Consider the following 22,198-nt stretch of genomic DNA (forward strand, 5'->3'; position numbering starts at 1 on the left):
GAGTGAAGGCAAAATTAGTTTTACTTTTCCAACACTGACTCACTCATCATGTTAGCTTGTGCTCCGACATATGAGAAACATGTATGCTATAAGCATGTAAAAAGCGGAATATGCTTGGGACATCACATTTAATACTTTTCAGCTCAGGAACCAAAATTTCACTTCGCCAAAACTTCGTCCCTAAAGTGCCCGAGATTATGAGTCAATTCTTAAGATTGTTCTTATATGGAACATAAGTGACATCATCTGGATAAATGAACCACTTATTATTGTTTACTAATGGCAAGAAGAGATCTAAATATTTTAGTAAAACTTCACCAAATTGTTAGCTGGCAAATGTTGGCCCCAGGGCTGTGGAGTCGGTAAGCCAAACCTCCGACTCCTCAATTTCCAGGACTCATAACTTTACCAAATTCTTATGAAAAAATAATCCCCACAAACTGCATTGAACTACTGTACCCAATTTATTATATATTTTAGGAGTTGGAGTCGGTCCATTTTATACCGACTCCACCAAAATGGGCTCCGACTCTGACTCCACAGCCCTGGTTGGCCCCATGGTTATTTTGTGAAGTGTATATATGATATGGCAGTCCTGTCCTATCCACAGTAATACGCATATTAACACACACCATTACTGCTATTATTTGTCATCACAGGCTAAATTAGGGTGAAAAAGACATTTGAAGGACATTCTAAATTTGCTAAATTCAGCAAGCTTTTTTTGGTGTACGTGTCACAGGAGAATTCATCTGTCAACACAGAGACATCAAAAGGGTATTCCCATCTCAAATACCTCCAACTAGAAATGAAGTATAGTTTTTCTGATTCGCTATATCTCTTTCCTCATGTGCAGGGCATCGCAGTAGCTTAGGCATCCATAGCTATGACCACTAGTAACTAATTAATTCACTACATGAGTGCTCGTAACCATGGATATCTAAGCTACTGCAATGCCCTGCACAGGGGATGAGCAACATAGCGAATTAGGAGAACTTTACTGCATTTCAAATTGGAGGTATTTCCTAATATTATTATTATTATTACACCTACTACGTATTGGGACAGAATCTTGGAGATGGGAATACCACCGTTAAGCATAAAGAGAAATAGATGAGAATTTAATTTTCCAGTACAAACAGCTGAACAATGAAATTGTAAGATAAAGAAGGAAAAGTTTTGGAATTATGGGAATCACAGGATGGAGAAACATGTTATTGATATGCAAATAATGAAGAAACGGAAACAAAATTTACACAAATTTCTCCATTCAGTCATTATATGGTATGAGCGCTACACACAGAAATACACACACTTACATGCTTTCACATGCTAATAATAAGGATAATTGTTTTCTGAGAAATGTTCTGCCATGCTGAATTCACTTGCGCATGGAAATCATCAAGATATGCTGCTGGCAGCTCCTTTAGCAATTGCCAAACAATGACAGTCCAGATCTGTTCAATGGGAGACACGTCTGGAGAGACTGCGGGCCATGGTAGCATATTTAGGCAGCTCACAGTAGCATGAGCATTGCCATGTTGACATACTGCTCCTGGGACACTTTGGAGAAATTGATGGACAACTGGTTCCCTGACTAAATTAGTGCAACACAAAGCTATTAGTGTACCTAAAAGACTACAAGGTTCTGGCTACCATACATTTTGCCACCCCACATCATAACAGAAATAGGGTTGATGTGACGTTCCTTACTAAAATCCTCTTCATGGGATAGCCCACACGATCTCCAGACCAATCTCCTGTCATCACTGCGGCCAAGATAAAAGCATGACTCATTGTTGAAGAAGACAGATCTCCATTCCAGGATCCATTGCCATCTTGCTCTACACCACGATCGCAAGTAGGAGCAGAGGCATAAAGTACATGGTACACCTGTAGCTGGAGGTCTGGCTAATAACCCAGTGTCGTGCAAACACCATCTAATGGTTTGTGTAGACACTGATGCCTTAGGCCTGGTATGTTACAACCAATTTCACCTGCGGTACAGAACAGCTCAATCATGGGACCAGTAGAACGGTCATTTCTCCAAAGTGTCCAAAAAGCCAATTTTCAACGTGACAAGATCAGGTTGTATGTTGCTGCGTGGCCTAAAAGTGCTACCATGGCTTGTTGCATCTTCAGATCTGTCTCTCAAGAGGCATATCGGGCATGTAATTGATTGGCAATTGCAAATGGAGCTGCAAACAGCGGATCTTGATGATTTGCGTGCCTAAGTGCATTCAGCATGGCAGAACATTCCTCAGACAACCATTAATAATAAAAATTATGGCATGCTAAGGCGTGAAAGTGAGTGTATTTCTAAGCATGGCACTCATCCTCAATACTAAATAAATGGAGATTTTTTTTAAATTTAGTTTCAATTTTTTCACCATTTGTAAATCATTACATATCTATCAATCCTGTGATTTCCATAATTCCACAATTTTTCCTTCTTGGTTTTGCAATTTCAAGGTTGAGGAATATAGAATAGATAAAGAAAATGAAAGGGGAATGTAAGTAGATCAAAAAAGGAAAAACAAAAATTTGGAATAAAACAAAGTTGTTGTTTTTTTAATGTTACTTTAACAGCAATGCTGGATCAACATTTTAGAGCACATACTGTAATATATGGCTGTTGAAAAATCAATTATAAAACACAACATATTTTTTTTGCATTACATATTTATGTGGTCACAATAGGCCACAGACTGGACAGCTGATATCTGGTAAGGTTACACTAGAATGAAGCTACAATCATAGGTTTTAGGTCACTTTCAGATGCACAGTTATGTGTTTGGTTCTTCACATTCCTCAATAATGTCTTTATGATTTTCCATGGCCTTGCTAGTCACCTCACTTTCCATTCACTTCTTGAAAGAATAGTTCTATTTTCTCACAAGTTTGGACTGCCTAGAATTACAATTGAGCAAATCGTTTCTAAAAGGATGGAATTTGCAACAAATTTTACGAAAAAAATCAGATTTGCCATAATCTGAATTTATTGCTATTCGATTAGCTGAAATCTAGCAAAATGGTGGATGAATAGGTGGCTCAGAAGAGATTGAAAAATAAAATATTATAGTCATCTCTCTCCTCAAAGTTTTTAATGGAATGGTTTTACTAGCCAAATCACCTGGTCTAATAGATAGTGGAACCATTAGAATAACATTAAAGAAAATTCATCTATCATTTCCTCCATGTTTTTGAGGGATATGTTTTGCTAGGGTTGTATCTCTGCCATGTCTAATGTCCCCTAAATGTTCACTGCACACGCAGTTGCGGTTTAGTTTTACAAAAGTAGTTCTTGGGACATGTGTAAAGATACCCTACCCTTGCAGTTTTTTTCAGGTGGCAAAATCCTTCATTTATTAGGAGTGCTGCCACTTCAAGAAACTAAATGTCCTTAAGGGTCTGATATAGCGGCAAACATAGGTACCAGTAACCTTGCAGTCCAAGCAGGTCTCACATGCTTTTGGTGAGGTGTGGAGATTGTGGACCACCTAGTGATGACCCAAAGATCTCCAATCCTAAAAGTCACCTCACTTCAGGTGTCAAGGGAATCAGATCATAGAGATTGGGATCCATCCGGAGATACCCACAATGTTTCATTAAAATACTCATAACTTTATCGGTCTGATTAAAGGTACCAATGAGTCATGCGATTGCATGGGATGTGTGTTGCCGCTTTGGTGTCAATAGGATTTTGTTCCCCAAAGCATGTTTGTATGTCATGTTCAGAACGAATGAGGGCTAACCCTGTGAGTTAACCTTTCAAGGTCTCTTGTGTGGTTAATGCATTGTATAAGTGAGTAAACGTTTCACTGAATCTTCACCGAGTAACTGGACTTTCGGTATACAGCTCTTGAGATTGGTTGGATGATGGCTCTTTCACCTAAGCAAATTATTAGTGGCAATGGGATTCCAGTATGTAATAGCTGTAATAATGCAAGAACCTAAAAACCTATCATTTAAATTTTCTTTCAATAATAAGTACTAAGATGTGCAGTAGATTGGTGGGCTCTCAGGAGCCAGAACCTTGCCAATCACTCAAAAAGACACTGTACCGATGCTGCTCAGCATGCACGAGCAGCTGCACACCTTAGGTAGTAACTGTTAAAAAAAAAAAAAAGAAAAGATAGGTACACTCCTCAATATTTTGAACATGCTATGCTATATATGGAATACATGTTATGGGCATTAAATAAACAATTGACCACTAAGACACCAGCTAGGTAGAAAATATATATGAGGATGACTTATCAGCACTTTCCATACAATGTCACTGTTTCGTCAGTCATTGCATATGTTGCGTCAGTTTATTTGTGACTGCGGTACTAGAAATAGTTTAATCGCAAAAAATTAAGATTGCATGAATGTGTAGAGAAGTTCAAGGAGGGCTGCACTAGTATCATCCACGACTACATTGAGGGCGCATGTGGACTGATCTTGTTGGATAAATGAGTGACAGTAGATTATGTGGAAAGAACACCTACGTGGACTAAGATCCACATCTGATGAAAAGGTGAAAACAGCGGTTCGTTCGTGGCCCGCAGCTCAGCCTAAAATATTTTTTTAATGTGGGAATAATTAATAATAATTTGATTTGTAAAGTGCCGACATATTCCGCAGCACTTTACAGTTAACAGCCATAGTGCGGTTTATTTTTGACTCACCCTTGTATTTTTTAATGTAAAACTCTCTATTCATGGAAAACACCATTTCATCATTTTTTCTCCAGAATTAGTTTTTTTCTTTAGGAAACGAATCCAATCCTGATGAATTTATCTGTGATATAAGCCTCACATAATAGTCTGCATTTGGAAATTCTGCCTGGTGTGCTGGAAAGGCCGGCGCTTCTAGAGCCTGTGATTCAACCAATCAGCCCGTGATCATATCACTTAGGTCTTCTCTGAACAGTAATAAATGATTTGGTGGATGATCATGATTTTTAATGTGCAGGATATTTATGATTGCAGTCAAGTGTAAGGAAAAAGGCTACAGGCAGTTGTAAAGTAAGCCCACATACTTTATATACATATCCTGAATGGATGAAATGTCATAAATATTTATATGCAAATTGAATAAGGTTTTTTATACGCCAACATGAACACACAAACCTGAAGCATGGCTGATATAAAAGGCCAACACCATATGCTTTGTTAACAAAATACAGATTTTTCCAGGCAGGAAAAAAAAATAATAGCAGATTATATATTCCAATCAATCGACAGACGATTAAAAACATATCGTGGGATTGGTTTTAGAAATGTGTGATTCACCTTCTATAACACAGCAATGGAAGAAATCTCAGCCAGAACATTCCCCATAGTGAGATTACACTTTACAATGACATGATACCCGAACTGGGAAGAAAGCTAGTTCTGGAGAATTAGAATACAGATTTTCATACAAACTACAAGACCTAACTATATAAAATATATGAAAATACAATGCCTCTTTTTTACACTCGCGTGGATGGTCTGAAACCCATAATCCTGTAATTTTTCAGGTGACCGCACATTTATATTGACATCACCCAATCCCCATATTACCTTCTTCCTTTTAACCTCTTCCCAGAATTACAAATACGTCCCATGTTGGGTGGCACATGATGGAGGGGGCTCAAGATTTACGGTTGACGGTCTATACCCTTATAACTTTTTCCCATTAGATGTTGCAATCCTTATTGAGCACCCCTCCCTCTCACCTCATCGATTTCCAACCGCAACACAATTTCAAGGTGCCATTTAGCTGTAATAGAGCTGGGGGCCTGGAAAAGGACTCATGTCTGCCATCTTTGTCAATGGTGAATGTAGTACAGGATGGGATAAATAAAAATCCCAGAATTGCTGTTTTATCAACTCACCTCTGCCCTCATAAACTATAAAGATGAGATGCCAATTGCACTTCTATTATCTTTATAACACTTGTAAGTCAGTGTGACACGAGCTGCTCTTCACTGCTCCCCCTTCCCGTCTGGGACATTATGTCACACACCAGTGTGCAGCTCCCTCTGTGAGTAACAGCCAGTCTGAGAAGAGGGGGTGTGGCCCCCTGTTCTCTGCAGAGAAACAGCTATTATCAGGAGACTGGCTTATAGTAACAGCATGGAGCTACACACTAATGTAACGCTCCTGTCACGCCAGCCCCCTGATAATGTCTTCTTGTCTGCAATGCAAGGTGGGGAGTGTGGCGGGGCATGGTCTGCTTCCTGCTAGTAGCCCTGCAGTGTGAAGGAGATATTATCAGGGTGAGTGCTACTAAAAGCCAGAAGCAGGCCACGCCCCCTCACCTTGGGCTGCAGACAAGGAGACATTATCAGGGGTCTGGCATGACAGGAGCATTACATCAGTGTCCAGCTCCCTGCTGCTACTATCAGCCAATCTCCTAATAATAGCGGTTTCTCTACAGAGCACAGGGGCCGTGGCCATGCCTCCTCTTCTCAGATTGGCTGTTAGTCTCAGCGAGGAGCTGCATACTGGTGTGTGACGTAATGTTCCAGACGGTAGGGGGGAGCAGTGAGGCGTAGATCCTGTCACACTGAATTACATGTGTTATAGAGATGATAGAACTGCACTGGGCATCTCATCTTTATAGTTTATGAGGGAAGGGCAGTACAAAAATGTTTCATCTCCGCAGAGTACCCAATTAATGATCTTGACTACTTTTAAGGAAGTAGGCCCCAAACTATGTAAAGTACATAAAGTAACAAACTCAGCAAGTACTCACCCTCCCTTGGTCCCCGCCGCTGATCAGGTGCTCATGTTTAAATAACAGTGGTGATGTCATGTCAACGAATCACCACTCCAGCCAGTCACTGATCTCCGTGCCCGTGCACAGAGGTTGACAGCATGGGATGCTAAGCTAAGAGAACAAGTCAATGAGAACAGTGATTGTCTAGAGTGGTGATGTGTGCTGTTAATATGACATAGTTAAAACACTAGGACCGGAAAAGCTTCAGGGAGCCGGTGCTGGACCCAGGGAGGTAATGCATGACCGATACAGTACATAGACATCCACTATTGGCATAGGCAATAATACCATCCATTAAAAGGATACACCATTAAAAAGGCTAGCAATGTTTCTACTAAACCAATATCATATTAGTTTATGGGTTATGGCTGCCACTGTCAGGCACTTGTCCCATCCTACATTTAAAGTATTGCCAGTTTATATGGTAAATGCAATGTGAAGATAGCCTAGGCAAGATTTCTAACAGTGCCAGCACCCATTGTATTCTGGGTATCATTATTCAAGAACTGTGGCATGATGTACAAAGTAATAAAATGTACCAACAGAAGGCGCATACATATCATGGGAAATGGAAACTAAATCGAATTGCAAGAAACATTTCATCTTGAACATAATAGGAGAGCAGTAAATGGCAATAATCTAATTAAAGGCCTCAGAAACCTGGAAAATGAGCCAAAATATTTGTCATTTATTTCTATCTTTCTATCTTCCAAATATCATCAGCATATACAGACAAAAAGGCCTTACTTAATTTAGCATGATTACCTGTAGTCACACCATGGACACATGTATGGCTTCTCCCCTGTGTGAACCCGTTTGTGCCGTGTTAAATGGGACTGAGTTGTAGAAGCAAAATTGCATTCATCACATTTGAATGGTTTCTCGCCTGAAATACATGACCAGAATATTTTTCTTTATAAAAGAACAAAACATAATCAAGCAATATAAAGTAATTAGAAAATGTTTCTACGGCTCTGTAAAATTTGAGTAGAAATAATACCAAACAAATGAACAAACATCTGCAATTGCCAATTTACAGATTTTTTTGTAATCAGATTTCGTGCAAATTCAGCAAAATAGTGGCAATTGACATTTTTCTGTACAGTAAAGGCTGATCAAAAGGTTAAAAAAATTTTTAAAAAATCCTTATACCCACCTTACCGGCCCTTTTGCTCCTTGACACATCTTCTGATCCCTTCCTCTAGCACTGAAATCCCCAGGCCTCTTACAGTGAGCCGGGACTTCCAGCTCTGATGAGCCCAGGGATGGTACTGCACATGCACACGTGCAAGGTCTCAGTGCACATAGTGACCTACCATGCACTTGCGTAGGACCCTCCTGGGCCTCATCTGAGCCAGAAGTCCCCGCTCACTGTGAGATGCCTCGGGATTTCAGTGCTAGTGGAAGGGATCAGAAGATGCGACGAGAACTGATTGGGTAACGATGAGGAGCAGAAGGGCTGGTAAGGAGAGTATAAGAATTTTTTTAAAATTTTTTACATATTACATATGTTATGCTCCGGAGTCTGGACAGACATTAAATATGCAGAGAATAGCTTCTCTGCAAATCGAATTTCATGGGTAAATCAGTGCGAACAAGTAAATGTGAATTTTGCCTGATCTGCTTATCTCATTATTCCTATTCCATTATAGAAACAGAAATCCAGAAATACTGGAAGTGTTGTACCCCCTTGTGGCACCAGGCAGATCCTAGGACTAAAAGGTTACACGCCCACGATGAGTATTAGGCTAAGTGCCCACGAAGCAGAAATGATCCGGATTTTTTCTGCATCTCCCTTGGCAGGAAAAATGCATGTGGATTGTACATGCGGATTGTACATGCGGATTGTACATGCGGATTGTACATGCGTTTTTCCTGCCAGTGACATGTGGATGTGAAGCGTTCTTCACATGCATTTTCGCATGCGGGTTATCAAGCGCTTTTCCAAGTGATTTTGGCATCACTTGGAAAAGTGCTTGACAAATCGATCACACTATATAAATCCATGCAACCGGCATGGATTTATATAGTGTGAGCAAGTTAATAGTTAAAAAAAGAATAAAAATGGTAAAAAAAAAAAAAAAAATTATACTCACCTTCTGATCCCCTGCGGTCTTCTCTCCGATGCGTCCTGGCTCCCCGGTGGCTCGCAGTGGTGTAAAAAGACCTTCCATGACGTCATTTAGTCATGTGACAGGTCACGTGACCGCCGTGACCTGTCACATAGTCATGTGCAGATTATCGTACATACGTTTCTTTATACGGATTTTCCACATATAACTTCTATGGGGAAAATTCACACATAAAACTCGGCATACCCACAAGAGAAACTGACATTTCACAGATTTTAAAAACGCACCTCAGACCAGTTTACGCTGCATAAAGTAATTAGAACAATTCCTGGAATTCACATATATCATATGTCCATGCAATAAATACCCCATACACTTCAATCACGGGATGCATTATATGAAATACATATGTCCCAGACTATAAACGACCATTCAGAAAACTAATCATAACCCAAAAGAAAAAACCGAACACCTAGGTCATAGTATACAGAAAATAAAGAATTAGCCAAACAATGTGTCATACTAAAAAACATTTATTAGAAACATCAAATTGCCATATTTAAGTGGATCAGTCACACCCATTGCATATTACTCATCCAAAATTGAGTAAAATGGCTCTTAAAATTGTGAATTAATCTTAATACCTTTGCTAGAGGTAAGCAAAAATTAACCATTTTAAGTAGTACATGTATATTAGAGAGACCATCAGGTATTGTACTTAATAATGACTTATGATGTATGTTGCTGCCATACGAAAATCTATTTTATTGATGTTGAACTCAGGCAACACTTTTTACATTGTACAATTCATATCAAAACAGCGAGAATCTAGAAGTATAAGGGGAAAACTGTAAGGGTGCCTTAAAGCTGCAATCCCCCGAGGCAATGAATTTACACACAGCAGATTACATAAGAACAGATATCTGTGTTATATTTAACACTTGCACCTACCTTGTATTCCTGGTACGTGGTAAACTAGCACTTAGATATTTGCAATATTCGATCTGATACAACAGGAACAGTAAGCTCAATTCCTTAAAGTATGAATTTTTGTGTACAGTATACATGTATTATCTAGAAAGGTTTGCTCAATTCCACAGAACATAATGCTACTGTATATACTGAAAACTGTACTCACGTATGGTATACAGATATATTTTATTTTAAGAGCAAAATGTTTAAAGAGGTTGACCACTACTTGAACAACCCCCTATTTTCCCTCCCAGTAAAATAACAACACTTCTCCTCACCTCCACTTCGGGCCAATCAAGGCTGACTTGACTCTCCCCTCCTGCAAACAAATCAGACATTCGGAGTAAGTCAGATGGGGTCGCTCTCACTTCCTCCGGATGTAAATTACACTTGTAGAAGAGGAGATTGAAACCAGCCCTGATTGGCAGCAGGGATTGTGTGACATTATGTCACGCGATCACCGGGAGAGGTCAGTGACAACGATGCTGGAACGGCGCCGGCACCGGAGGTAAGTATAAGTATTATTATTTTACTGGGGGGGGGGAAACCAGGGCTGTGGAGTTGGTAAGTCAAACCTCTATCTTAGACTCCTCAATTTCCTTGACTCCGACTCCCGACTCCACAGCACTTGCTCACTACTGAGCATATATATATATATATATATATATATATATATATATATATATATATATATATATATATATATATATATATATATATATATATATATATATATATATATATATAGTGCAGCACAGATTCATCTCAACTAAAAGCCGACATCCTTAGATCATGAATAGAACAAACATTTATAGGACATTTTAGAACTTTCACAAATTCTTATGAATAAACTTACAGCACTTACTGCATTGTACTACTGAACCCAATTTATTATATATTATAGGAGTCGGAGTCAGTCCATTTTATACCGACTACACCAAAATTTACACTGACTGACTCCATGACTCCAACTCCACAGCCTTGGGAAAACAGAAGGATTGAGAAGGGGTTGTCAGAGTAGTGGACAACCCCCTTAGGATATTTTTCCTATATTTATGTTAATTTTAATGTACTGTATGTAGCACAGATTACATATTGTATTACTTCAAAGTTTAGAGTCACTGTCAAAATGGCTAAAATCTTTCTGAATCTTTCTTATAACTATAGTCTGGTTGAGTAGTCTGGAGTTCCCCCTCTAACAATCGTTTTTGGCTTTGTAGTCTAGACTGCCTCGATGCCTGCAGTCTGGCATTTCATATAGTAAAAGGCTTGATCTTACCCCAGATCGGCAGTTTGGCTGTAGAATCTGGACAACCGACTACAAGGCGCTGCCTTGCTGGGTAGTCTGGTCTATATGATAAAGCAGTAGTCTGGTTGTGACTCGTAGTTCACCATCTATAACAATAGTCTAGCTGTGTAGTCTGGATCTCCCACTACCATTAAAGTCTGGCTTTGTTGTCTGGACCTCCCCCCCACAACTGCAGTCTGGTTATAGAGTATACACATCATCCTCTACAACACCAGTTTGACTGTAGAGTTTGGACCTTCCCCTTCAACTGCAGTCAATCAGCAGAATCTAGACCTCCCCCGTACAATTGCAGTCTGGCTGTGGAGTACGTATGTTACCCTACAACAAAAGGTTGGACCTCACGAAATTACACGTGACATGCGCATTGGGGTAATGGGCAGTGTGATCTTTATTTATAATGGCATGTGGTAGGTACAGGTCCTCTTACACTTATGCTATTTCCTGAGAGAGCAATTGCAAGGTTTTTTTTTAACCTCTTATTTGAGGTCTGTATGCCTTCATTTATTAAATGGAAAACAAAAGCAGTTGGAGCGCCAATGGTGAAGAGCCTGAGGTTTGGGGGGGGGAATGAAGGGGGAGATGTTGTGACCACTCACCTGGTCCTGTTGTGCAAAGGAGCCCCGCACAACAAGGGAAAACGCTTCCAGGTGGGAGTCTGTATGATGACCACAGCTTAGCAGGAACTGCTGTAGGGAGTTTCTGTCTGCTTCAGAGGTCACATGACCAGGACCGTGTGACCGAAGTGGGCGTTCCACAATGATATCACGGCAGGTCCTGTAGTAGGCTAGTTGTAAACAGAGCAGCGTCCACTGCTCTCCACAGGGGAGATTAGCAATCAAGAAAGAAGGAATTGTGCGGTGTTAGTGAAGCGCTAGAACAACTAGACAGGGGATTAGGTTATAACACACAAACTTTTTATTGTTTAGTACGCTCTCTAACGCCACGACGCATTTCGATAGCAGACGCTATCTTCCTCAGACCTGAGGAAGATAGCGTCTGCTATCAAAACGCGTCGTGGCGTTACAGAGCGTACTAAACAATAAAAGGTTTGTGTGTTATAACCTAATCTCCTGTCTAATTGTTCTAGCTCTTCACTAACACCGCACAATTCCTTCTTTCTTCATTTATTAAATGACTGGTTATTCATTGCTTTAGGACTCTCCATGTTGTTCAGGGACTGTGTATACAATTGAGAGTTTTTATAATTCTCAGGTCTCTGTGATTTATGTTATGTGGTTTTTGTACCTCCACTATTTTGATGCACTGATTTATTTTCATTTGCCTTAATGTTACTTATAATTGACCACATGGCCCGCTCCCTTTACTTGGGTTTCATGGGGTGTTTCTAATTATTTTTTTGTAATGCTAATGCTTGCATCCATGCATGCTCCCTCGCCCTCCTCCCAGCAAAGATGCCGACATGCTCACTGCCCCGGCCACTCGGCGGTGTCTCCGTTCACTGCACGGCTTCCTCGTCTAGCGGACCCGCGCACGGAGCACAGGTCTTCCAAGGGCAAGCTTAGTGCGTGCGTGCTCCCGCCTCCTTAAGAAGTAGCACACACTCTGACTCTGTGCCCAGCCAATAACTGGGAGGCATCTAGTATTTAAGGCAGGCTCCACTGTAGGCAAGTGACTGTGCAACACCATTTTTAGTGTTAGTTTGAGTTTGTCCCTGCTAGTTAGTTGTCAGGTCCCTGAACCTATTCCTGAACCTGTACCTGAAATTATTCTGCTAGAACCTGAACCTGTTGCTGATCCCGAACCTATTATCAGTGTTAACTAAACCTGAAGCTGCTCTGGCGGTTCCTGTGCCTGAAACCGCACCAGTGGTACCTGTGCCTCAACCCGCACCAGCGGTACCGGAACCTGAAACTGCTCCGGCGGTACTTGAGCCTGAAGCCAGTCCGTCGGTACCTGAACCTGAAAACGCGCCAGCGGTACCTGAACCTGAAACTGCTCCGGCGGTACCTGAGCCTGAAGCCACTCTGACGGTACCTGAGCCTGAAGCCGCTCCGACGGTACCTTAACCTGAAACCGTTCCCGCGATACCTGAACCTGAAAACACTCCAGCGGTACCTAAGCTTGAAAATACTCTGCGGTACCTGAACCTGAAGTCGCCCAGGCACTATCTGAGCCAGCACCAGTGTCTTTACAGTCAAGTGTTCCAGGATCCGCACTGTCTGAACCTGCATCAGTATCCAGTCCTGCCTTGGACTCAAAGTCCGTGTCTGCTATCCTGACCCTTGGGTTCAGCTGCCGCAGTATCGGGGACTGTCTTTGGAGTGGTACCTGGTGGCCACCTGCAGCTAAAGCCTAACTCCATCATCAGGAGCTCTAGCGAAAAATAGGTGGCCGCTTAGCCACGCTCCTCCAAGGGTAAGCAGTAGGTCCACGATCCACATGCGTGACATTTTAGATAGGCAGCATTTATTTCAATTTTGATGATATTTTTTAATTTTTTTTGATGACTATTTTTTTTAAGAAGTTAAAAGATAATGTAATATCTCGCACCTTATTACAAATAATTGTAATATATTATTTACTAACTATTGTATATTTCTCACATTTACATTTTTTTTCATAGTTGGTATACCATTTTTTTATTGGCTTGAAATGTAGGAAGCAATTCCCTACCAAAAAATGAAAATGATAATTGACTAAAACTTCAAGCAGCTATTTTATTTCAGTATATTAACTCAAGCACTTACTCATTGATGGCTTCACAGATTTGTGATCATTTCCTCTCCTCTTTCTCCGCCTCTGAGCTTACTTGCGGACTTTAAATGGGCAGTGTGTAATTAGTATTAATAGGGAACATTATTGAAATAAAGCTAGAAAATCTCTCATCTGTAGCTGATCGTTTTAATATTCCTATTCTCAGCTCCAGTAGCAGCACAGGCTCTGCACTGTCACGACAATAATCATCTAGTACATTTTCCATCCTTGATTTAAAATGTAGCAACTAACAATCTATCACTTAAGTAAATCATAATATATTAAAAACAATTTCAAGTTAACAAAAAATGTGCTTGGCTGAAATGTGGGGATTTCGCTTCTGTCAATAGAGAAGTCCATATTTAAAGGAACAGAAACTCGCATACACCAATAGAAGTTCTAGATGGCAAACAGAATTTACTATAAATAAGTTGTGCTCAACCTGACATATTTTGGGGCCCACAAGAGTAATCCAGCCAATTACATTAAAATAAATCAATCAATAAAGAAAAAATAGAAAAAAAAGCATACAATTATAAAGGTAATAATGCTCACCTTATGGATTTCCTACCACTGCCATTCTGATGCTTCCTGGGTCCCCAATCAGTCTCAATACTTTATACACTACCTGGACAGACATGTGATTGCTGTAGCCAATCACTGGCTGCAGCAGTCACATGTCTGTCCAGTGAAGAAAGAACAGAGAAAGGTGGTGGACCCAGGAAGTGTCAAAGAAGGATTTGACAGTAGATTAGCTTTACTTTTGCTATTTTGTACCATTCTGAGTACAGAGACTGGTCAGAGCCCTCGTTAGCATCAGAGCAGGAGTGGCCGGGATAGGTAAATTCATTCTTGCTTATTTTACACCATTTGGAGCAGTTTATTAATTGTTTCTTTTTCCCAAATTTAAGTGGCTGGATAATGTGAACTCAAAGTTTAACCCTTTCGCAACCCTGGGTTTTGTGGTTTTTGCATTTTTGTTTTTTGCTCCCCTTGTTCCCAGAGCCATAGCGTTTTTATTTTTTGGACAATATGGCCGTGTGAGGGCTTATTTTTTGCGGGACAAGTTGTACTTTTCAACGCCATTACTAGTTTTACCATATCGTGTACGGGAAAATGGGAAAAAAATTCCAAGTGAGGTAAAATTGCAAAAAAAAGTGAAATACCACAGTTGTTTTTTATTTATTTTTTTTTACCACGTTCACTGAATGCTAAAACTGACCTGCCATTCTTATTATCCAGGTCATTACGAGTTTGTAGACACCAAACATGTATAGGTTATTTTATATTTAAGTGGTGAAAAAAAATTCCAAAATTTGGTAAATTTTTTTTTTTTTTAAATAGCACCATTTTCGGAGACCTGTAGCGTCTCCATTTTTCGTGATCTGGGGCTGGGTGAGGGCTTATTTTTTGCGCGCTGGGCTGACGTTTTTATTGATAACATTTTGGGGTAGATCCGATGTTTTGATCGCCCGTTATTGCATTTTATTGCAATTTTGCGGCGACCAAAAAACGTAATTCTGGCGTTTAGAATTTTTTTCTCATTACACCGTTTACCAATCGGATTCTTTTTTATATTGATAGATCGGGCGATTCTGAACGCGGCGATACCAAATATGTCTATGTAGGGTTTTTTTTTAATATATATTTTATTTTGAATGGGGCGAAAGGGGGGTGATTTAAACTTTTATATTTTTTTTATTTTTTTTATATTTTTAAAAACTTTTTTTTTCACTTACTGCATGCTTCAATAGTCTCCATAGGAGACTAGAAGCAGCAGTTGTCTGATCGGCTCTGCTACATACAGGGGACCAGCAGATCCCCTGCATGCAGCAGAAATGGTCCTGTGCTATGAGCGCCAACCACTAGGTGGCACTCATAGCGACCAGATCATGACAACCACAGGCGTCTGCTGCAGACCCTGGGTTGTCATGCCCACCCATCGGTGACCCGCGATCACGTGACGGGGTTGCCGATGGGCGGGGCTTATGATGCGCTACCCGGAAGCACGCATTAAATGCCGCTGTCGGAGATTTACAGCGGCATTTAACATGTTAATAGCCGCGGGTGGATCGCGATTCCACCCTGGGCTGTTGCGGGCACGTGTCAGCTGTAAGAATCAGCTGACATGTGCTCCGTTCAGTGAGGGCTCAGCGCACCGGGGGTACGCAAATGTGCGTACTAATACGGCATGGGTTGTAAAGGGGTTAAAGAGGTTTTCAATGATATAACAGTGATGGCTTATCTTTAACCCATTCCTGACATGGCCAATTTCTGTTGTTGTGTTTTCGTTTTTTTCCTCCCTTACTTCCAAAAGGCATAACTTTTTATTTTTCTGTCCACATAGACATATTATGAGGTCTCGATTTTTGCAGGACGAGTTGTACTTTTGATTCACACCATTCATTTTCCAACATAATGTGCTGTAAAAAAGGAAAAAAAATTCCAAGTGCGGTGAAGTTGCAAAAGGAAAATGCAATTCAGCCATTGGTTTTTGAGAACTGCTTTTACTGTGTACATTGTGTGGTAAAAATGACATGGCAATATGATTCTCCTCATCAGTACGATACAGCGCTACCACACTTGTCCAGTTTTTTTACATTATTGTGGTGGTGAAAAAAAAATGTGATAATGTTACCATACCAGTCTATCATTGTTAGTTTGTTTACACTGTAAGTGATATCTGTATTTGGTATGTAACACCTTCTTATGTACAGCGCCATGGAATCAATGGCGCTATATAAATTATTAATAATAATAATAATAATAATAATAATAATTCTTCAAGACCCGTCACGTTTTAATTTTTCGGTCTAAGGAGCTGTGTGAGGGCTTATCTTTTGCAGGTTAAGACAATGTTTTTATTAATACTGTTTTGAGATAGATATGACATTTTTATTGCTCCTTATGGCATATTTTGCGGTATTGCAGTGACCAAGAAAACATATATGTATATTTTTCTATTATCTTTACTATTATTGGAGGAAAGGAAGGGTGATTCGAACTTATGGGTTTTTTTTCATATTTTTTTTTTAAAAATGTTACTTTTAACTTTGTTAGTCCCCTTATGGGACTTGAACCTGTGATTGTCTGATTGCTTCTATTATATACAGCAATACCACAGTATAAGTGCATAGTAAAAATCATGGCTCCCTATGAAGCCCAGCTGCAGGCTGGGTTTCAAGACAGCTCCATGTTGACAGGCATGAAGGTCTTCAACAGACCCCCCCCACGGCTGTCATAGCAACCTGTTGGCTCTCATCACATGATGGGAGCACCGAAGGGAGCATAGAATGACGTGCCCCATGTTGGCGTGCTGTTAATGCAGTTGTCAGAGTCTGACAGCGGCATTTAACAAGCTAACAATCACGGGCAGAGCTCTGCTCCACCCTCAGCTGTTAGAGTCAGATCCAGGCTATGTGTCACCCAATGAACCCGCTACATACACCTGCTAGTGACTTGTTCCGTACATGTATGGCAGATGTCGGTAAGGGTCTAAAAGGGTTGTCCAGGTTGGCACAAATGTCTGTAGTCACTGTATATGACTGCAGACTTGCGAATCTTCACAGCGCGCATGTAGTGTGCAGTCAGGATTTTCCTTATGTAGAGGAGAACTGAGGGTATCACCCAATAAATGTGATCTACCTATGACATAGCAAAAAAAGTGCAACCAGAGGAGAAGAAAGAGGTATTCCAATACAAAGTGAACACCAAAAATGATTAATATTTATTAATTAAAAATCCAAAAAAAGGCTATTGATACAAAACTTTAAGCATGCTTGCAATAGAGCTATTGCCTAATCTCATATGACCATATAATGAGAGTACACAGAATGCTTACAGTGGTACACAGTCTGGTCAAATCTGCGGTCACATGACTGCCCGCTTCCGGAGCCAGAAAATAATGACAATGCACGCTGTGAAGATTCACAAGTCTGCAGTCACATACAGTCACTGGAGACACTTGTGCCAAACCTGGCCAACACCTTTAAAGAGAATGGTCAGTACTCCATGCCTCACAAACAACCACAATTACATTTAAAAGCCTTACTCCTCTACTCCAATAGGGTATTTGATGTTACAGTAAATTCTTGAAATGGCCAAAAAAACAACTTATGTTGCGTCACCTGTCAAATGAGAATTACGAAGGACTACACTGGTGGGTCGTCGCTTCAACCTGGGCATAATTGACATTCTCCTCACTGGCCACATCATTTCTGAGGTTCTCCGGGTGAACAAAGGCGTTACTATGCCTTCCAGGGCATGCACAGTGCTCTGATGCTTTGGCTACATAGCACATGATCAGGAAGGAAGGACGTCTTGTGCATGTGTGCCATTTCAAGCACTACATAATGATTTGGCTAGTAAGGAGCATGTCATTCATGTCCAGGGAGCATGCATACAACATCTCAGGCCAAAATGTTCTAGGTGAACATAATTTATCTGGGACATCATTGATATCATTGAAATGCAGACTAACGGCCTTAAACATACCGGTAATTATTTGGGAAGCTTGAGAAACCACCAACAAGAATATAGAAGCAATGGTTATGATTGGTACTGGAGCTCAGCCTATTCAAGAGAATAGGGCTACATGTGGAAAGATCCATCAATGTACAGTAATATCCATAAAAACCTTTTCAGTATATTGAGAATGTATATCTTTCTAACATATCAGGTGATCATTTACAACAGTGTTTCCCAAACTCCAGTCCTCACGGACCCCATCAGCTCATGTTTTCAGGATTTTCTTAGCACTGGCCAGGTGGTGGAAGTATCATCAAGGAATCAGTAATTCTCTTAGCTGTGCAGCACTATGGAAATCCTGAAAACATGACATGTGGCGGGCCGTGAGGACTGGAGTTTGGGAAACACTGATTTACAGGAATGTGCAAAACTCCAAACTGTGATGTTAACAAGGTTATCTGTAGACTCCTACATCTTTACCTCATGTAATTACTACCATTTTACCATACAATCAAGCGTGTTCAGACCATGTGGTCCAGATCACAAGACAAGATATTTTAAGAATGTAATATATTTTTAAACTGCTATATGGTCTACAGTATGTATAGTCTTACATGCATTATATCCCTTCTTAAATTAATTACGAGCTATGCTTTCTTACTATGAAACCTGTGAGAACAAGACCTATTCAACTGCAAACTAATCAAGTATAGTCAACAACCACCCAATCAGAAAATTGGGGTGAATGAGGGGCGCCATCAGGGTGCACAACTAATATCTATCTGGAAGCTCCGCATTTCCCACCAAATTTCCATTGCCCCAAGCATTTAGTTCCTCATCGGGGTCCGGGAAGCCGAGATTGGAGGATTTGTTAGACAGGAGCTTCAGGTTGGGGGGGATGCGTTCATTTTTCCTAAGTAATAAAAGGGTCGCTATTCAAGGCAAAAAAAATTTTTGACTCCCTAATAAAAGTCACTATCTTTACTTTGAAAAAAAGATCCATGTCAAATTGCTTCACTTATCTCAGCTTTATGCCCCCCCATTAATATTCCTAATTTTATATTAAATGTCAATTTTCATATCTTAAACATACATTTCTGATAAATCTGTTAAAATCAAACCCGCTATCTTAAGTCTTAGTGTTATAAATAAGAAAAAAAAAGAAAAAATGGCTTTCCCAAGATGCATTTCAATATTTTTGTCTTGATATTGAGTAGCGCTTGTTAAAATGGCAATGTAAAATCTCTCTGATGCATTCGCTCTTATTACTTTCCCTATAATTAATGAATGTTACTTGTCAGGTTTAGTAAAAAAACAATTCCTAGTCATTTATGCCACATATATCCTTCACAGAGGAGACAGTCACATAATTCAGAAGTTCCGTTTGGTAGCTATTTGTCAATCATCTCCGGTATAATTGGAGGTGGCTATGCTGTTGATTGAACAAAATACTACTATATGTCATGATGTCTCTTGAAGCTGTCAAGACTGTGTAGCCTATGAAGTACAAAGCAATCTTCAAATGAATGATGAACTGACTAGGTGCTTCTATGATCGCAGTTGAAAGACTGCTTTTAATTCATGAAAGGCAGAAAAGTAAGACTTGTCTCTCCAAGGTAGAAAATTAAGAAAAGTTGCAATTAAAATGATGCTAAATAGCTAAACTTAGAAGATGTTTAAGAATATTTGATAGTTTGTAACAGCCGCAGACTGTGTTTATATGGATGGGCATTACATAGCATACAGCTTATATATCGTGCGCAGAAATGTTTTATACCTGAAGGCACGTCAATGTATGTGACGTTCTTGTCACCCACAAAGAAGCGCCTTACGTGATTTTCAAACCTCTGACACGACAAGGAAATTAGCATTTTTCTACTAGAGTTTAACACGAAGACAAGTAGATTATTTTACACTGCTTCTTTCATGTAGATGGACAGCAAATTACACTCCTTATTTCCTATGTACTCCATATAAACTGAAAGCATCGCCATCCTGGCACAGATCCATTAATTATATGTAAAGAGACCCCCCCCATTGTCCCCAAAATACTACGTACATAGTAAATAAATTACATTCAGTCATTTCAGTTAGATATGATTATGGAAAAACAAAGACAAGATTACTTGGCTTGTTATTCAGCTTTTCCAGACTCGTGAACAGCAAATCTATCTTGATTGTGCTCCCGTACAAACTGTGCAGCATGCTCTAAAACAGGGGTCCCCAACATATGGCTCGGGAGCTCATGACTTGTGGCTCGCGGCTGTCTGCCAGCTCAGCTTATCAGAAGAAGGTCTAGCAAAGAGCAGGTCTCCAGGTGGTGACTTCTGTGAGCAGCCCCGCAAAGAGGATCAGATCTGGATGCGTATTTACAGGTCTTAGTAGTTGGAGATAATTTAAGTATGGTAAGCGGACAAAAGGTTGATACCATATGTCAGAGGAGGTGCTTGAATCTGGATGCGACACTGCAGTGGAAGTGCTTGATTTTGAAAATACTGAATGGGGCTACTGTGGGAAACCTTCGATCTTGGTAAGCTGCCTTGGATGTCATTATACCGGTTGTGGGGGCTCCGGTTGTTTAAAGTGAGTGGGGCTGGAGCTGGATGTAGCTCACGACGCTCACGCAGAGCTGAATGTGGCTTGAGACCCTCTCTCAGAGCTGAATGTGGCTCTCAAGGTCAGAAAGGTTGGGGACAACTTCTCTAAAATAATATGAGAACGTATACTCACCTTACCTATCTCCCCCCAGGCTTCGTTGGTTTAGGCTTGAGCGGCAGGTAGCCACCCGGCACCAATCCAGGTCAGTCCCTGGTACTGCAGAAGCTGACCTAAAGGGTAAGGAATGCATGTATGGACTCAGAGTAGCAGTCAAGATTAGGATTACTGGCAGAATGAATACTGGTGCGGATTCAGACGAGAGGGGTTTAGGATCAGGTTTCAGGTTTGGACAGAACGGCTCGTTCAGACAAGGGGGTTACAGGAACACGGAGCAGACTCTGGTACAGGGTAGCAGGACAGGTAAGGGAGCACATGACCTAACAACGGACTAGTATGCTAAGACACACTAAAGTTGCTCAGGCAGACGTGTGTGAGTCCTGAAACCTGGAAGCCACGAAGGAAGCCAGCACAGGAGTCGGTGTCCCTGCTGGGAGGAGAGAGAGGAACCATACAGGGATGCCGATGTTACATTTTGCGTGTAGGAGCTTATATGTGTTAGACGGAAAAAAGTACAATGGAACTAGATTAATGACTGTGGTCTTACATGTCATTTAAAGGCCTTAAGTCCACATCCACAGTACAACTATGCTTCCCTATAGCAGCATATGCATTTGTACTTCCGAAAAAGTAATCATAGCAGGGTCTACCCCTTTAGCCAACATTGTACAGCAATCTCCCTTCCAATAGCTTTTTCCATATTTGCTCATGCATATAGTCGTAAAAACCATGTTACACACTATTATTTGTTACAAGATCACTCTAATACTACGAATGATCTCAAAAGTAATCAGAGCATTTTATTTCACAGAACTTCCAGCAGCGCACCTTGTAATAGTTACTTTCCCTAGCAGTAATACTCGAATATAAAAGCCTTTCCTTTTCCTCCAAAAGTCACATCAGTGTCACCTATTACCTATTAGGAGAACATCAAGACATTTAATATTTAACAGCCACTGTCTGTCCCCTCTGACCAGCATGAGCACAATGTGACTGGTAATACCAGGAAAGGTGAGTCACACGCCCTTCTTGCCCTTTTATATGCCTACATTGCCAAATAGGATATCCAATCTTGTTCAAAACTAGTCTACTCTATCCTTTGGGGCCTTAGAAAGTTGGACATCGACCCATGTAATAGCATGTGATATTGTCGCTTGGAAATAAATTTAAAGAGAATCTGTCGCCAGGTTTTTGC

At 40.5% G+C, this 22,198-nt stretch overlaps 1 protein-coding gene across 1 annotated transcript in view; it reads right to left on the bottom strand.

Annotated features, from left to right (window-relative positions):
- Nucleotides 1–22,198, bottom strand: part of ZNF407 (zinc finger protein 407) — a 641,504-nt gene that overhangs the window by 235,255 nt on the left and 384,051 nt on the right. The window contains exon 7 of the mRNA XM_073678940.1: nt 7,519–7,639. Within this exon, the coding sequence (XP_073535041.1) occupies nt 7,519–7,639 (121 nt within the window). The remainder of the gene's footprint in view (nt 1–7,518; nt 7,640–22,198) is intronic.

Source organism: Phyllobates terribilis, unplaced genomic scaffold (genome assembly GCF_046119375.1).
Source record: "Phyllobates terribilis strain yellow unplaced genomic scaffold, ASM4611937v1 Scaffold_4__5_contigs__length_816908805, whole genome shotgun sequence".
Taxonomy (NCBI): Eukaryota; Metazoa; Chordata; class Amphibia; order Anura; family Dendrobatidae; genus Phyllobates; species Phyllobates terribilis.